This window comes from Ambystoma mexicanum, chromosome 1p, assembly GCF_040938575.1.
Source record: "Ambystoma mexicanum isolate Mex_15411 chromosome 1p, UKY_AmexF1_1, whole genome shotgun sequence".
Classification (NCBI taxonomy): Eukaryota; Metazoa; Chordata; class Amphibia; order Caudata; family Ambystomatidae; genus Ambystoma; species Ambystoma mexicanum.
The window spans coordinates 587,195,298-587,208,506 of record NC_090921.1 but is presented as its reverse complement, the minus strand read 5'-3'; the positions used below and the strand labels follow the sequence as shown (position 1 = coordinate 587,208,506).

General features: G+C 46.8%; 1 protein-coding gene across 1 annotated transcript in view; it reads right to left on the bottom strand.

The window, feature by feature from the left end:
* LOC138576190 (streptococcal hemagglutinin-like) overlaps window positions 1–6,922 on the bottom strand; it is a 225,552-nt gene extending 218,630 nt beyond the window's left edge. The window contains exon 1 of the mRNA XM_069649539.1: window positions 6,681–6,922. Within this exon, the coding sequence (XP_069505640.1) occupies window positions 6,681–6,768 (88 nt within the window). The 5' untranslated portion in view covers window positions 6,769–6,922. The remainder of the gene's footprint in view (window positions 1–6,680) is intronic.
* Window positions 6,923–13,209: the final 6,287 nt, after the last annotated feature.

Below are 13,209 nucleotides of genomic sequence, written 5' to 3'. Positions count from 1 at the left end.
TACAATCAAAGATGCAGAAAGCACATGCAGAGTGGAGCAACCAAGTCTCCAGAGGCCGTTAAGAGTAATAAGACCTGAGATAATTGAAACAACAACACTAAATAATAGGACAGAATGGACAGAATCATGGTCTCCTCACACGTGGCGTAAGATCACAAGACAAAGCCTATTCATAAAGCTCCAGACGGAGATAGAAATGTACCATCACTCCCTTTAAAGTTCTGGAGAAGAGTACAGTCAGCATGGTCAACTACAAAGACAAAGCCTTGGCTTGGGTCCTAACTGATGAGAAATGGTAGGCTAATTAGCCAAGTGGGCAGTTGTCTAAAGTTGTTTCCCGCACCTAGGCTTTGTTTTGCTTGTGTTCTGCTAATGAGTTGAAATGTCCAAGATAGGTAAGAGAGTGCCAACCAATCATGAGAGCCTATGTAAAGGTGGACTATACATTGTTGCAGAAGCCAATCCACTGCTACTATCCTGCTATTATCTGTATTTTATGTAGTTAGAGGTGGTTCAAGGTGTGCCTACCAGACAAGGGGCAGAAAATAACACTTATGCATACTCTAGGTATACATGTTCCTTTAACCACTCCCTCTGCCCAATAGGTACGACACATGCTCTTACAACAGACACTTTTACGACACACACACTAATTACACGCACTCCTATGACACATCCTGCAACAACACATGCTACTACCATACACACTCTTACAACACAAACTTACTGTACACTCTTACAATGCAAGCTCCAATGACACACACTATTACGAAACATGCTCCTACAACATGCACTCCTACAACACGTACTCCTATAATACATGTTCCTATGACAAGCACGCATACTACACATAACATGTGGATGTACGACATGTGCTCTTATGACACATGCTCCAACCAACCACACGCTCACAATGCACACTTACCAGACACTCTTACAATATACAGTCCTACAAGATGCACTCCTACAACACATGCTTCTATGACATGTGCAGCTACTACATGTGCTTCTACTACACAAACATAAGCTCATACGATACACGCTATTACAACATGTGCTCCAACGACATCCACTCCAACAACACATAGTTATTTGACATACACTCTTACAAGACACTCCTAACATGTTTTGCAATCATGTACACAGAGCATATGAATTTTACAGTCGGTACATTAAAAAGTTAACATCTCCAGAAAAATTCCAGGGGCCCCTCAGCCTGTCCTAAAGACCCTATTGCAGGTAGCCCATCCACCTGCCCTGAAGACCCTATTGCAGATAGCCGAGCAGCCTGCCTGAAGACCCTATCGCAGGTAGCCCATCAGCCTGCCCTGAAGACGCTATTGCGGGTAGCCCATCTGCCTGCCACGAACACCCTATTGCAGGTAGCCCAGCAGCCTGCCCTGAAGACCCTATTGCAGGTAGCCCATCAGCCTGCCCTGAAGACGCTATTGCAGGTAGCCCATCTGCCTGCCCTGAAGATCCTATGGCAGGTAGCCCAGCAGCCTGCCCTGAAGACCCTATTGCGGGTAGCCCATCTGCCTGCCCTGAAGACCCTATTGCAGGTAGCCCATCCACCTGCCCTGAAGACCCTATCGCAGATAGCCGAGCAGCCTGCCTGAAGACTCTAATGCAGGTATCCCATCAGCCTGCCCTGAAGACCCTATTGCAGGTAGCCCATCAGCCTGCCCTGAAGACCCTATTGCAGGTAGCCCATCAGCCTGCTCTGAAGACGCTATTGCAGGTAGCCCATCTGCCTGCCCTGAAGACCCTATTGCAGGTAGCCCAGCAGCCTGCCCTGAAGACCCTATTGCAGATTGCCATGCAGCTTGCCTGAAGACCCAAATGCATTTAGCCCAGCAGCCTGCCCTTAAACACCTACACCTGCCATTTAGCCACTCCAACAGTAAGCCAGGCCAAGAAGTGAGGGAGAAGTGTGTGAAGGGCATACACGTGTACGCTGCACAGGCTGCAGTTGTCTCAATAGAAGGTGCTTGCCATCTACCACCTGGAGAAGCTTGTTATCGTCTCCCTCCTGACAGAGATAAAGGAAGACCTACATCTCAACAGGGACAACAAATCATCGACCCGACCACCACATTTAAGCTGCTGATTACCCTGCACTTTTGTGACAGTGGGCCTCATTCCGAGTATGGCGTTAAGGGATAGCGGCCACCGCTAACGAGAGCGGTGGCGGTAATCCCTTACCGCCATACTCCGAGTTCCCTTAGCGCCATGGTGCTTTTAACACCTGCTTTTAGCAGGCGTTAAATACCATGGCGCTAAGGGACCTTGATGTTAATTACGCCACCGTAATTTACGGTGGCGTAATTGACGCCTTCCCCACTCCCATTATGCCCTATGGGGCAAGAATGGGAATGGGGAAGGGTAAATGGGGATTGGGGAATTACCGCCCCGCCAACCTTGGAATGGGGCGGTAATTCCGCCAACCACCAAGGCGCTGCCGGTCCGGGTACGGCGTCAACCAAGGCGTTAATAGCGCCATTGGTTAGCGCCGTACTCGGAATGAGGCCCAGTGACTTGTTCCACCACACTGTGGCCCTGGTTTATGGCCAGCACTGCTTTGTTGGCCATCTATGCCAGATATTGTTGGCCATGAAGCAATGCAATACTACTGTATTGCTTTTCACAGTGACCCTGCTCTCACGGATGGCATTACATCTCAGGGTTACCTAATATACTGGGTGCGCTGAACTGCACACACCTGGCCCTAGTACTACCCAAGGCCTTCCCTAATCAGACACTACAGCTTATAGCGATTTTGCGATCCCGCAAAATTCAGTGAAAAATTGCTGTTTTTAAAAAAAGTGCAAAAACGGCAATTTTTTCAAATATACCCACAAAAATGGCAGTTTTTGCAAAAACAAATAAAGAAAATACTCAAGGGGCCAGTTTTTGACTCAGGAAATGAAATGAGCAAGCACATCTCATTATTTGCATAACAAAAGAGCTCTCCAACCCACAAAGGACATCTGAATGGACCATTCTTATATGTGCCCATTCAGGTGTCCTTTTTCACCCCTTTGCGGAAATCAGGGAGCGTTTCTGCACATTTAAAAGTGCATCCCAAATTGACAAACAAGGTGTGCATTGAAATGTGCAGAAATTGTAGGCAACCCTATGCGCCCACTTTGAATAGGTGCACGGGGGGAGCCACTGCATTACAGGGTCTTTACTGACCCTAATGACTAATGTAATACTTTTTTAAAACAAAATATATATATATATATTTTAAGTGTGACAGTCTCACTTGCTTTTCTTTTCCCCAAATGGGATAGAAATGTGTTTTTTTTTTTGGGTTGCATTTTACAGTGGCAGGACCCTTAAGGGCTAGTCACAGTGAAATGCACGGGGAGCCTGTAGACCATTGTCGGGAGAGCGCTTCCAACACAAACGTATTCAAGGCCACTGGCCAGCGCATCATTTGTGCTACAGCACAGCCCCGTGGAAATGCGCAGGTCACCGTTCAGAATAAGGTGGCCTGCTCATTTCCAAAAATGGGTTATCAAAAAACAGCACTCCCTTTGCTCTATTTTTAGATGCCCCATTGCTTGAGGATTTGGGCCAAAATCTACAGTTTTCTCAAAATTGTCACAATATGTGAGAGGAAGGAGGGAGGTTGAGTGATGGGTGAGCTGTGGAGTGATAGGCAAGAAAGGAAAGGGAGATCAGAGGGAAAGCAGTGACTCAGAGGGGAAGCGCTGGGCAAGAGAGCAGAGCGGATGCAGTGCAGCGTTGGGTCACAAATCAGAGAGGGAGCGGAGGTACAGAAAGTGGAAGGAGCGTGGGCTCAGGGGTAGGAGTGGGCTAAAAGCAGAGAGGGGTTGGCTGGAAAGAGGCAGTAAGCTGCAGATTAGGAGAAAGGATGAGGGAGGAGTGTGATAGAATGGGAGAAAGGATGCAAGATGCAGAAGTAGCACACAGGAATGAATTGGTGAGGCGTGTGAGGTGTGTTGGGTGAGAGAGGTGTGTGGGTTTTGGTGGGATTTGAGAACATAGAAGGGTAATATTTTCAGCATTACAACTGTTAATGATTAATAATGTTAATAATATTAAATAGGCATGCACATTAAACCAAAAAACATCTAAGACTCTTCCTATTAAATTGATACAAAAGATACATATAATAACACCCTGGCTCTCTTGTAGCCTTGCACACAGCCTCTTTCCTTTAATGTACCAATCTTGCACCATCCAGTCAATAAAAATTGTGCTGCAAAAATGCCACCATAAATAAAGGTTTGTGCCGCAAAATGTGCCATTTCATGCCGCAAAATCCTGGAGGATCTGCATAGGCAAATTCAGCACACCATCAATGTGCACATTTTGTATGATGCTGACCTGATCTTCAACCACATTCGTGCAAGACTCATGGTTGCATGATCCCGGGGCAAAGAAATCTTCTGCACATCATGGCGGGACTACAAACACAATGGGAATGTCTGCTGGGTATGTACATGATGCTACACTACCAGAGAAATGCGAGTCATCAAAGGCTTGCTATCCTACAACTCACCACAATGTGCATGCATCTTAGTGTGCGCACCTTAGTGTGCGCAAACAGAGGTGAGGAGACACGTCCTTCCAGACCAGTAACAGGAAGACAAACACCAAAGACTACATCAAGATGCCTCGACACGCTACCAATCCTATCATATGGGTATATCAAAGAGACACACAATACACGCAACTGTCCATCTCTGTGCCACAAGAAAGCCCTATGCATGGTCTGTGGCCCACATAGTCGAGGCAAGGCCATATTCTTGAGTCGCACCTGTTCTCCGAGCACTCCAGAAAAGATGCACACACTCACAGAGCATGGCCAGAACACCAAAAAGTAAAACCATGTAGAATTGCACGGATTGGTGGTGTTAACAATGATTATTATAACTGTGACTATATTTCCCAAATGCAATGTTGATGCAACCCTTAAAGTACAACCCCAGGTTCACAGCACATAGCCTGCTCCTGTTAGACATCAAATAACAGCCAGCACGCCTCGTTGTGTCTGTGCGTGTGTGTTTGTGTGTATACACAATAACAGTCCTTTCCTGTGAGTGCTCATAGGGCATGTCATTTCTCCCTGCGTATAACACCTCCTACACAGCACCGTTGCTGCACAGCACAAGCAGGACCCTTACTGCGCAGTGCCAGTGCAGTATTACGGACACACACAGCTCTATTTTATACTGAATGTAATTTGCAGGCAGAGGAGCACCAAGGTTAGCAGTACTCTCGGGTCCCCTGCATGGAATTGTAAACATTCACAGGGCGAAGGAGAAAAGGAACGAGTAAAGCGAGGCAAACTCACTTTTACTCTTTCATTTTCCTGTCAAAAACAGACACAATTCCAATGTTCTTCCATCCGATACAATCCCAGGCTTCACTAAAATGTACACTCCGGATGTTTCACTAACAGATACAATCGGAGTGCTTCCCTGACAGGTACACTCCCCGTGCATCACTGACAGATACACCGCCGTGCATCACCGACAGATACACCCCTAGTACTCCCCCCAGCAGATACGTTGCTAGTGTTTGCCATTACAGTAAAACCCATGCGCTAGAATCCCACTAAAAGCATTCCTAAAGATTTAATGATGATGCGCCCTGGGACCAATAGGAGGTAAACTCCAAATGTAGCTACATCCACTGTACCTAGCGGATGCTCATTTCCAGTACAAGACCCTGGGAGCAGCCATTGCTTCAGCCCACCGATGCCATGAGAGTGTCTCCTGCCAGGATCATATCTCTGGTGGGGTGGCAGAACCAAGATGTCTTCCTTGCGGCAGATGGAAAGGACTGTGACTTGCCAGGAACTAGCAGTGTCTGCTGCTCAGGTACCTTTAAAGAGTTTGATGGGCACTTTCACTGAAAATGGACCGTAAATTTAATAACGTGATGTCACTTTGACAAGTGCGATTGATCAGAAGCGGCTGCCATTGACATTCCAGTCTATCCATCAGGGAGTGCATCATTTCGCTCGCTTGGCCACAAAGCATCTTGTGTTCAAAATTCCTCAATGGCCAGGATCGTCTTCCACCTGTCCAATCCTGGAAATTGTACACACCTGCCCAGATCAAAGTGCCTGCTCACATTCCCTGCCCCAATCCTTAGCAGTAATGATACCACTCCCAGGACAAAAACCAGCCAATGGCGCAGGGCCCAAACTCAGTGTTTGCAATGTCTAAGCTAGCAATACAAAGTTGGGAAGAAGCACCTGTATGACCTGGAACCAGCAATCTTATTATAATCCCTTTTCAATTCAAGGGGATTCTGGTACATGTGGTTTTATTGAACTAAAAGTGGCAGAGTACACACCTATCCCACATAACATGAGGAGAAAGTAGGAGAAAAAATATGAATGGTCCAAAGAACAGCAAGTAGGTGACCTGTGGTCTTGCAAAGAATGCCCTAATCACCTTGCCACTCTTCTCAGGACATGGTGGGGGCCTGTACCAAAGCCCACACGCGTTTGTTTTTAGTTATTCGATGTTTGTTGGCTTATGCCCCTTATAGAAAGGACTTATTGCAAGATAGAACATTCCTCCTTTTCCAAATCTCCAGCAGCCAACAAAGACCATCGGACCTCGGCCCAGTGGTGTTACCTGCAGCAGATACAGGAACAGCAAATACGCATACAAAATACACCTTGACCTTACCTGTGACGGAGATGAACTGCACCCACAGGAGAGCCAGGATCCATAGCGGGCTTTTGAAGAGTCTGTCCGCCCAGGCCATAAAAAGCATGGGATGTGGGGAGCATCTGCTCCTGCGCCCCCACAGAGGGATGGCGCCCCCCTCCGCTCCCGCGGCTTCCACGCTCAGCCTGAGATTTTCCCGCTTATGACAGAGATTTACTTTCTGCTCGACGCCACTCGGTGACTCCCCAAGGACTCAGTGATTGTCAGCGCTTCCGAGCATTTGTTTTCACGGCAGCGAACTGGGTCTGACCAAGGCCCAGACAATGAGCTATCAGGTTCAGGTGCTGGGGCCGGCTTTATCCTGAAGAAGGCACCTCTGGCTCTGCAGGGTGTTGGGCGGTATCGGGTATCTTGGCTGGGTCTTCACTTTCACTGCACACCCAGTGTTCCTCTCTGCTTCCGCCTCCCCAGATGGGGACAATGGCTGAGCTTTTCTTTTTGTGCTCCCATGCACGGGATTTCGGTTATTCGCCACTGTTCTTGCTAGCCGAAAGAGAACGGGCTTCAATGCGCAGCTTACAAGTGTTGGCACCTGAGCCACTTTGAGAACATTGGGCCGCGTCCCCTGTGTGGCTCGCCTGAAAAGAATGGTGTGGCCCAGCCCTGGGTGGTAGGCAGGGGCTCGAGGAAGTCTCTGAACGCTGGCGGGAAATGTTGGCAAACCATAGTGCAGTCTTCTATCCCTGGCTGGCAAGTGTGAGGATGTTGCTGTCGTGAGTGGTCCTGGGTGAATGTATGTGCTGCACACCAAATTAAGGGGATTTTGGCAAGACGCGGGGTTCGTTGGAATCCCCCAAACTTGGAGGTGATAGTTTTTTATTCAGAAAAAGGTGCTGTTGGGTCAGGCGTGGCCAGGCCAGTCGTGTGCTAGTAGAATTTTTTTTTCTTATAGTCAAGACAACCCACCCACAGCCAGGCTGAGGATTTTAGGAGTAAACGTGGAAGAAAGACTAGTCCTCCTACTTTAACCCGGTGCATTTGCTGACAACAAGTCCCTGGCGGGTGCTGCCTGGGTGGGTGGGTGCGTGCGTTTTTGTGTTTGTTGTGTCCTCTAGAAGGTCACGACTCTTTATAAATTAAAAAAAATAAATATGAAGTTTGGAGAGAGGGTTCCAAATAATTAATGAGGCCCGGAAACCATACAGAGTCAAACACATGTGTAGGGCGAATCCGCGAATATTCGTGGATGCCTTTACGGGGGATGCTAGTCTTGAGGTCTCTGCCCAATGCTGGGGACCTGTGTCGCTCACCGTGTTCCTTGTTTGCAGCCCCATTTCAGCTGACAGCTTGACCGGGCCTATGTGCTGGAAGTTCCGGTCACAACATGGCAGGCCGGAATCTCCCCAAGAGCAGCAGGGCTGGGGTGAGGTCCTTCACACATCAGGCATAACTGGCATGCACATGCTTCTGCTTGCTGGCCATGTAGGTGCACTGGCCTGCCTGAAACGCACTCAACTTGTCAATGCACAACTTTGGCTCTGTCAAAAAATGCGACATGTGTCCCTTTTGTTCTCTCGTTGCTGCCACCTTTCTGGTTTTCTCAAGAGTTTTCCCCCTTCTTGATGGGGAATTTATTATGGATCAGCGTCACAGTGCTCATCCAGTCTCCCATGGTTATGTATTTATTTATTTGTAGTGCGCTGGACCCAAACAAACAGGCAGCATAGAGGATATGAACCGTCAGATGAGAAACAGGGTCCCTCATTCAAACAGGAGAGTCTTCAGCGTAGGCTTGGAAGCTGGCATGCCACAGTACTGCATGGTAAACGTAAACCCGAAATCAAATCAGAATGAGGCTCATACTGACAGGCGTGTCACTGGGCTGTAGGGGGTTGAGGGACGATGGGCTAGCCCACTAGGAAGTCTGATAGTTTACCATGGTCCTCCTTGCGCTCCCCATGACTGCCCATGGCTTGCCCATGATATTTACCCCAGTGTCCCTAGGAACTGATTTCCCTGCCAGTCGTTTGGCTCCAGTTGCTCTGCACACCCTTACTACTGACACACTACTTCTACTGTTCTTCCCCTTCTTGGTACTGCCGGAGATAAGTCTCCTATCGAGACCCAGAACTGTGCTGCTTTGGTGCTTTGGGGCTAGTGTAAGGCTTTCAAATGATACACCTGCCCCCTCTACAAAGTGCTGCAAACACGTGGTAGGATTGACTCTGCAGCCCCGTTGCTATGATGACGGCCTCTGTTCAGAAGTTAACACAGCCACATGGGAGGCGTGGCAGTGGTGCTGGCAATGAAACTGACGCCCCCTTTCCCAAATGATGCAAACACGTGGTAGGATGGACTCTTCAGCCGCATTGCTATCGGCCGGCTCCACCCTGTTTTTTTGGCTCTGAATTGACCTTCGTCACAAGGTCAAAAACATGGCCTGTATTTGCAGGAGAATTTGAGCAGTGAAGGTCAGGTGGGCGCTAAGGTGCAGTCTATTTTTTACACACTCTGCCTTTTGCGGTAGGCGCTTCCGGTTGTTCCTTTGGATGATCATGCACTAGTGGTTGGAGCGTTAGTGAACTCGCAGATAGACTACTGCAATAGTCTTCTTGCAGGTATCCCGCTCAAACAATGCCAGCGGCTGCACAAAGCACAAAATGCTACGGTTAGACTGACATTTTGAGTGGGGAGTCTTCCTCCTTCTATGGACTGTGCCGCTCTTTACATTGGCTAACCATGAATGATAGAATTGATTTCAAGGTTCTCTGCTTAATATTCAAATGCTTAAATGACCTTGCCACATCATACTTGGAGAAGAGAATGACTAGATACCAACCTACACGCAGACTCCGGTAAGGTGTTAAATTGCTATTCATAGTTCCACCCTCTTCATGCAACGTTTGGGGTGACCAAAGATTTGCAGTTTATGGGCCTACATTTTGGAACAACCTTCCTCTGGAAATTTGTGCACTAAAATCGCTCCTTCAATTTAGAAAAGCCCTAAAAACGTACCTGTTTAAGCCATCTGAAGGTTGAGAGTCTTTATGGTGTCTGGTTTCTGTTGGAATCCTTTGTCATTGAGCTGTCCCCCTGATCTCTCTGCAGAGTGTTTGACATCTGCGCCTAGACAGGATTAATTTCATTTAGTGTGCCATACAAACACCTCAAATCAATCACTGACACATCTGTCCCCTCTACCAGGTGCTGCAAACATGTGGTAGAATGGGCTATGCGGCCTCATTGCTATAAGCCGGCTCCAGATCAGAAGGTAACACATCCACATGAAAGACTTGGCTCTGGTGCTGGGGCACCAGAAGAGTAGCTGCATGTGGGTCTTCATGTGGAATAATGCCAGCATGGAGGCAGCCATGACCAAGTGTAGCCTGCCTGTCGCTGTCCCATGCTGTGCGATGTGTGTGTATTTGAGACCGCATCATAGCTTCAGTATCAATGTATTTGGGAAACCTTCCTAGCTGCCACATTCTGCCTCAGCAGGTGGGTTCCTCGACAGATTCCTCCCCATAACCTAACCCACTAGCCAAAACTACAACCCTTGTATCTGGCAGTGCCAGAACCGACGCAAATGCACCCTCCCGACAGTGCTTTAGGGCTACACTGTAATTCCTATACATCTACCTGGGTGATGAGGAAAAGCAAGGGCCACTCAGCACATTGTTCAGAAGGCTCTCTCATCCTGTGTAACACAACCACTAGCTAGCAGTTACTCTGAGAGGCTGCTGCACTCAGACAGGAGTAACACATGTGGTGGTACTTGGGCATCATGGCGGCTGAAGATGTGTCAAGGCTTGTGACGGCATGTTTTGTATTTATTAGTATTTTCTTCTTTATTTGTACCTGTAGAGAAATTTCGCCAAAAGGCTGCAGAATTGATAAGAACGGTGCAAACATGAGAAATACAATTCATGATAAGGGATCCAGGAAGAAAAGAAGTACAATTTATTTCTAGGGAGTAGAGAGAAGTTGGTTTTTAAGGTGGGGGCGGAATAGATGCAGTGAGGGAGCGGAGCGAATGGTAAGAGGGAGAAGTTCCAAAGTTCAGGAGCCAGAAGCGAAAAAGCGCAGAAACAAGAAGAGGCATAAGGAGGAGCAGGAACCTAATTAAGACTGTGACCACAGGATGCATGAAGGACAGTAGAGAGAAATAAGAGAACAATGGTGTGGAGGAGAGAGACCATGGAAGCACTTAAAGATGAGGACTAGAAAGTGAAACGATGGATAAGAGTCAAAAGGAAGAAAACAAAATTGACAAAATAGAGGAAGTGATGGAGGTCTGAGGACAAAGAAGGAAGAGAAGACAAATAGTGGCATTAGAAACAGAGTGAAGTGGTGTAAGAGGAGAAGTAAGAAGACCAACTAACAGAGCAGAATAATAGTCATTACGTTTAAAAATAAGTGAGACAATAAGATGTTTAGTAGCAGAGTAGGATGGAAAAGGGTAAGCGTGATGAAGATTATAGAGCTAGAAATGGCAGACCCAACCTGTGTTAGAAATGTGAGCAGAAAAGAATAAACATGATTCATAGATGATACCTAGATATTTAGCAGAGTTTGAAAAGGAAAGAGGAGTAGGAGGGAAGACAAGAGAAGGTGGAGGAAGAGCAGGAGTTCAGTATTAGCTGGAAAAAGAAGGATCTCAATTTCATTAGAATTAAGATAGAGAAAGTGAGAGGTCATCCAGGATTGGATTGTAGAAAGACAGCTGGTAACAGTCGAATTAAGAAAGTCAGAAAAAGATTAAAACGAGAAGATTTGGGTGTCCTCAGCATAGAGGTGACAAGATATATTGAAATACGAACTGAGATTGGATAGAGGAATAGTGTATAGGGATAAAAGAAGGGGCCAAGGGTTGAACCTCCAGGGATTCTGTGGGAGGAGGTTGATCTGGACCAGGAGATAGTGTAGGGGTGGTTTGACAAACCATTTAAAAGCTAAGCCTGAAAACCCAAGGAAGGAAAGGGAGGACAGAAGAAGAACATGATTAACAGTGTCAAAAGCTGCAGAGAGAGCTGAAGGAATAAGCATTGAACATGGTTTCGAGTGCTGTGTGGAGAGAAATGAATTAGAGATATGAAGAGGAGCAGTCTTGGTACAGTGAGCGGGACTGTACCCAGAGAGGATAGATGAGAGTGTACCTGTGAGTAGACAGTACGCTGTAGGGTTTGGAGAGGAAAGGAAGCAGAGAGAATGGTCGGAAGTTCTCAGAAATGGCAGGGTTTCGATTTTATTTTTTGAGGCACTAGAGAGCGATGTTCTTAAGATAGGGGATAAGAAGGGTGTAGACAGAGGAAATAAGAGAGAAAGCGAGAGGGTCAAGAGGGGAGGCAGTTGGATGGGCACCTATAATATGACCTGTGGTATCAAGAACAGTTAGGGGAGTGAAGGAGAAAAATGGAGGAAAATCAGAAGAGGAGTGAGTAGAAGAAAGTGAACTGGATGGACCCCAGCCGGCTCATAAGACTGGGGGTCTCCAAATAGTCCTTTAAGATGAGCAGCAGCACCCTTGAGATATATGGGCATGCAGATTCATACTCTTGCACCAAATGATAATGACAACTCAATAGTTTGGCAAAGGGAGTCTGTTTAATGACAAGAACAGAAAACGGGGAGTTCAATGAACATCAGCAACCGCTCGATCTTCCTTCTCACTTAAACTCCAATTAATATCAGAAAAAACACAATATTTATACCAAAAACTGTCATCATTGACGCCTAATCTTAAAAACCTAACATGCAACTTGATTGGTTATAGGAAGGTAACTTTAACATAGGTACTATATCTTTATATGGTAACAGGGAGAGGGAATTGGATAATCAATGTCAGGTGGAGCAACCAAGCCCTTTCTTGAAACTGGCCACTGTAAACGGCACTAAAAGTACGATGTCCCATTGGCTCTATTCTCTGTAGGACCGTAGATTACACGGTCCATTATGATTGGGTTGGCATCAACACCACTCATACATTTCCACTTGCACTTAGTAGCATGCAGAAAATTAGCCAGGTGCAAGGAGTAAGTCTGCACCCTGGCTTCCCTCCAATTATGTTATATTAATTAATCACCTCAGTGGTCGTGTGTCAATTACTGCTTTGCAGTTTGGCCTTGAGACTGCTTATTCGTCTGACAAAGTTAAGGAGTATGGGTAAGGCAGGCCTCCATGCGTAGGTGTGAAAGTCTCATCCCTTTCTGCCTACCTTGCCACGTGATTAGGACACTGTGAAATCGGCCTTTTCTTCATGCAATTTCGTTTATTTGTTTTAATTCTGCCAGTCGTCTACCATATTCGGCTTATCTTGACCTTTCTGAACAGGATACTCTGTTCTTTTTCTCTTTAATTGTATCCATTGTTAGCCTATTCCAGCCTGATATGACCTTGGCTTCTTGGCATGGTTACTTTCAACTGGGTTTCTCTCCATCTTAATTCTTGATTTTTTTGCTGCAGCCCTCTCCTCTTGAGACCTTTAGTAACCTCTGTTCCATTCTGCTCATGTGCGTCGTGCATTTTCACTCATCTATAAAGTGCTTTT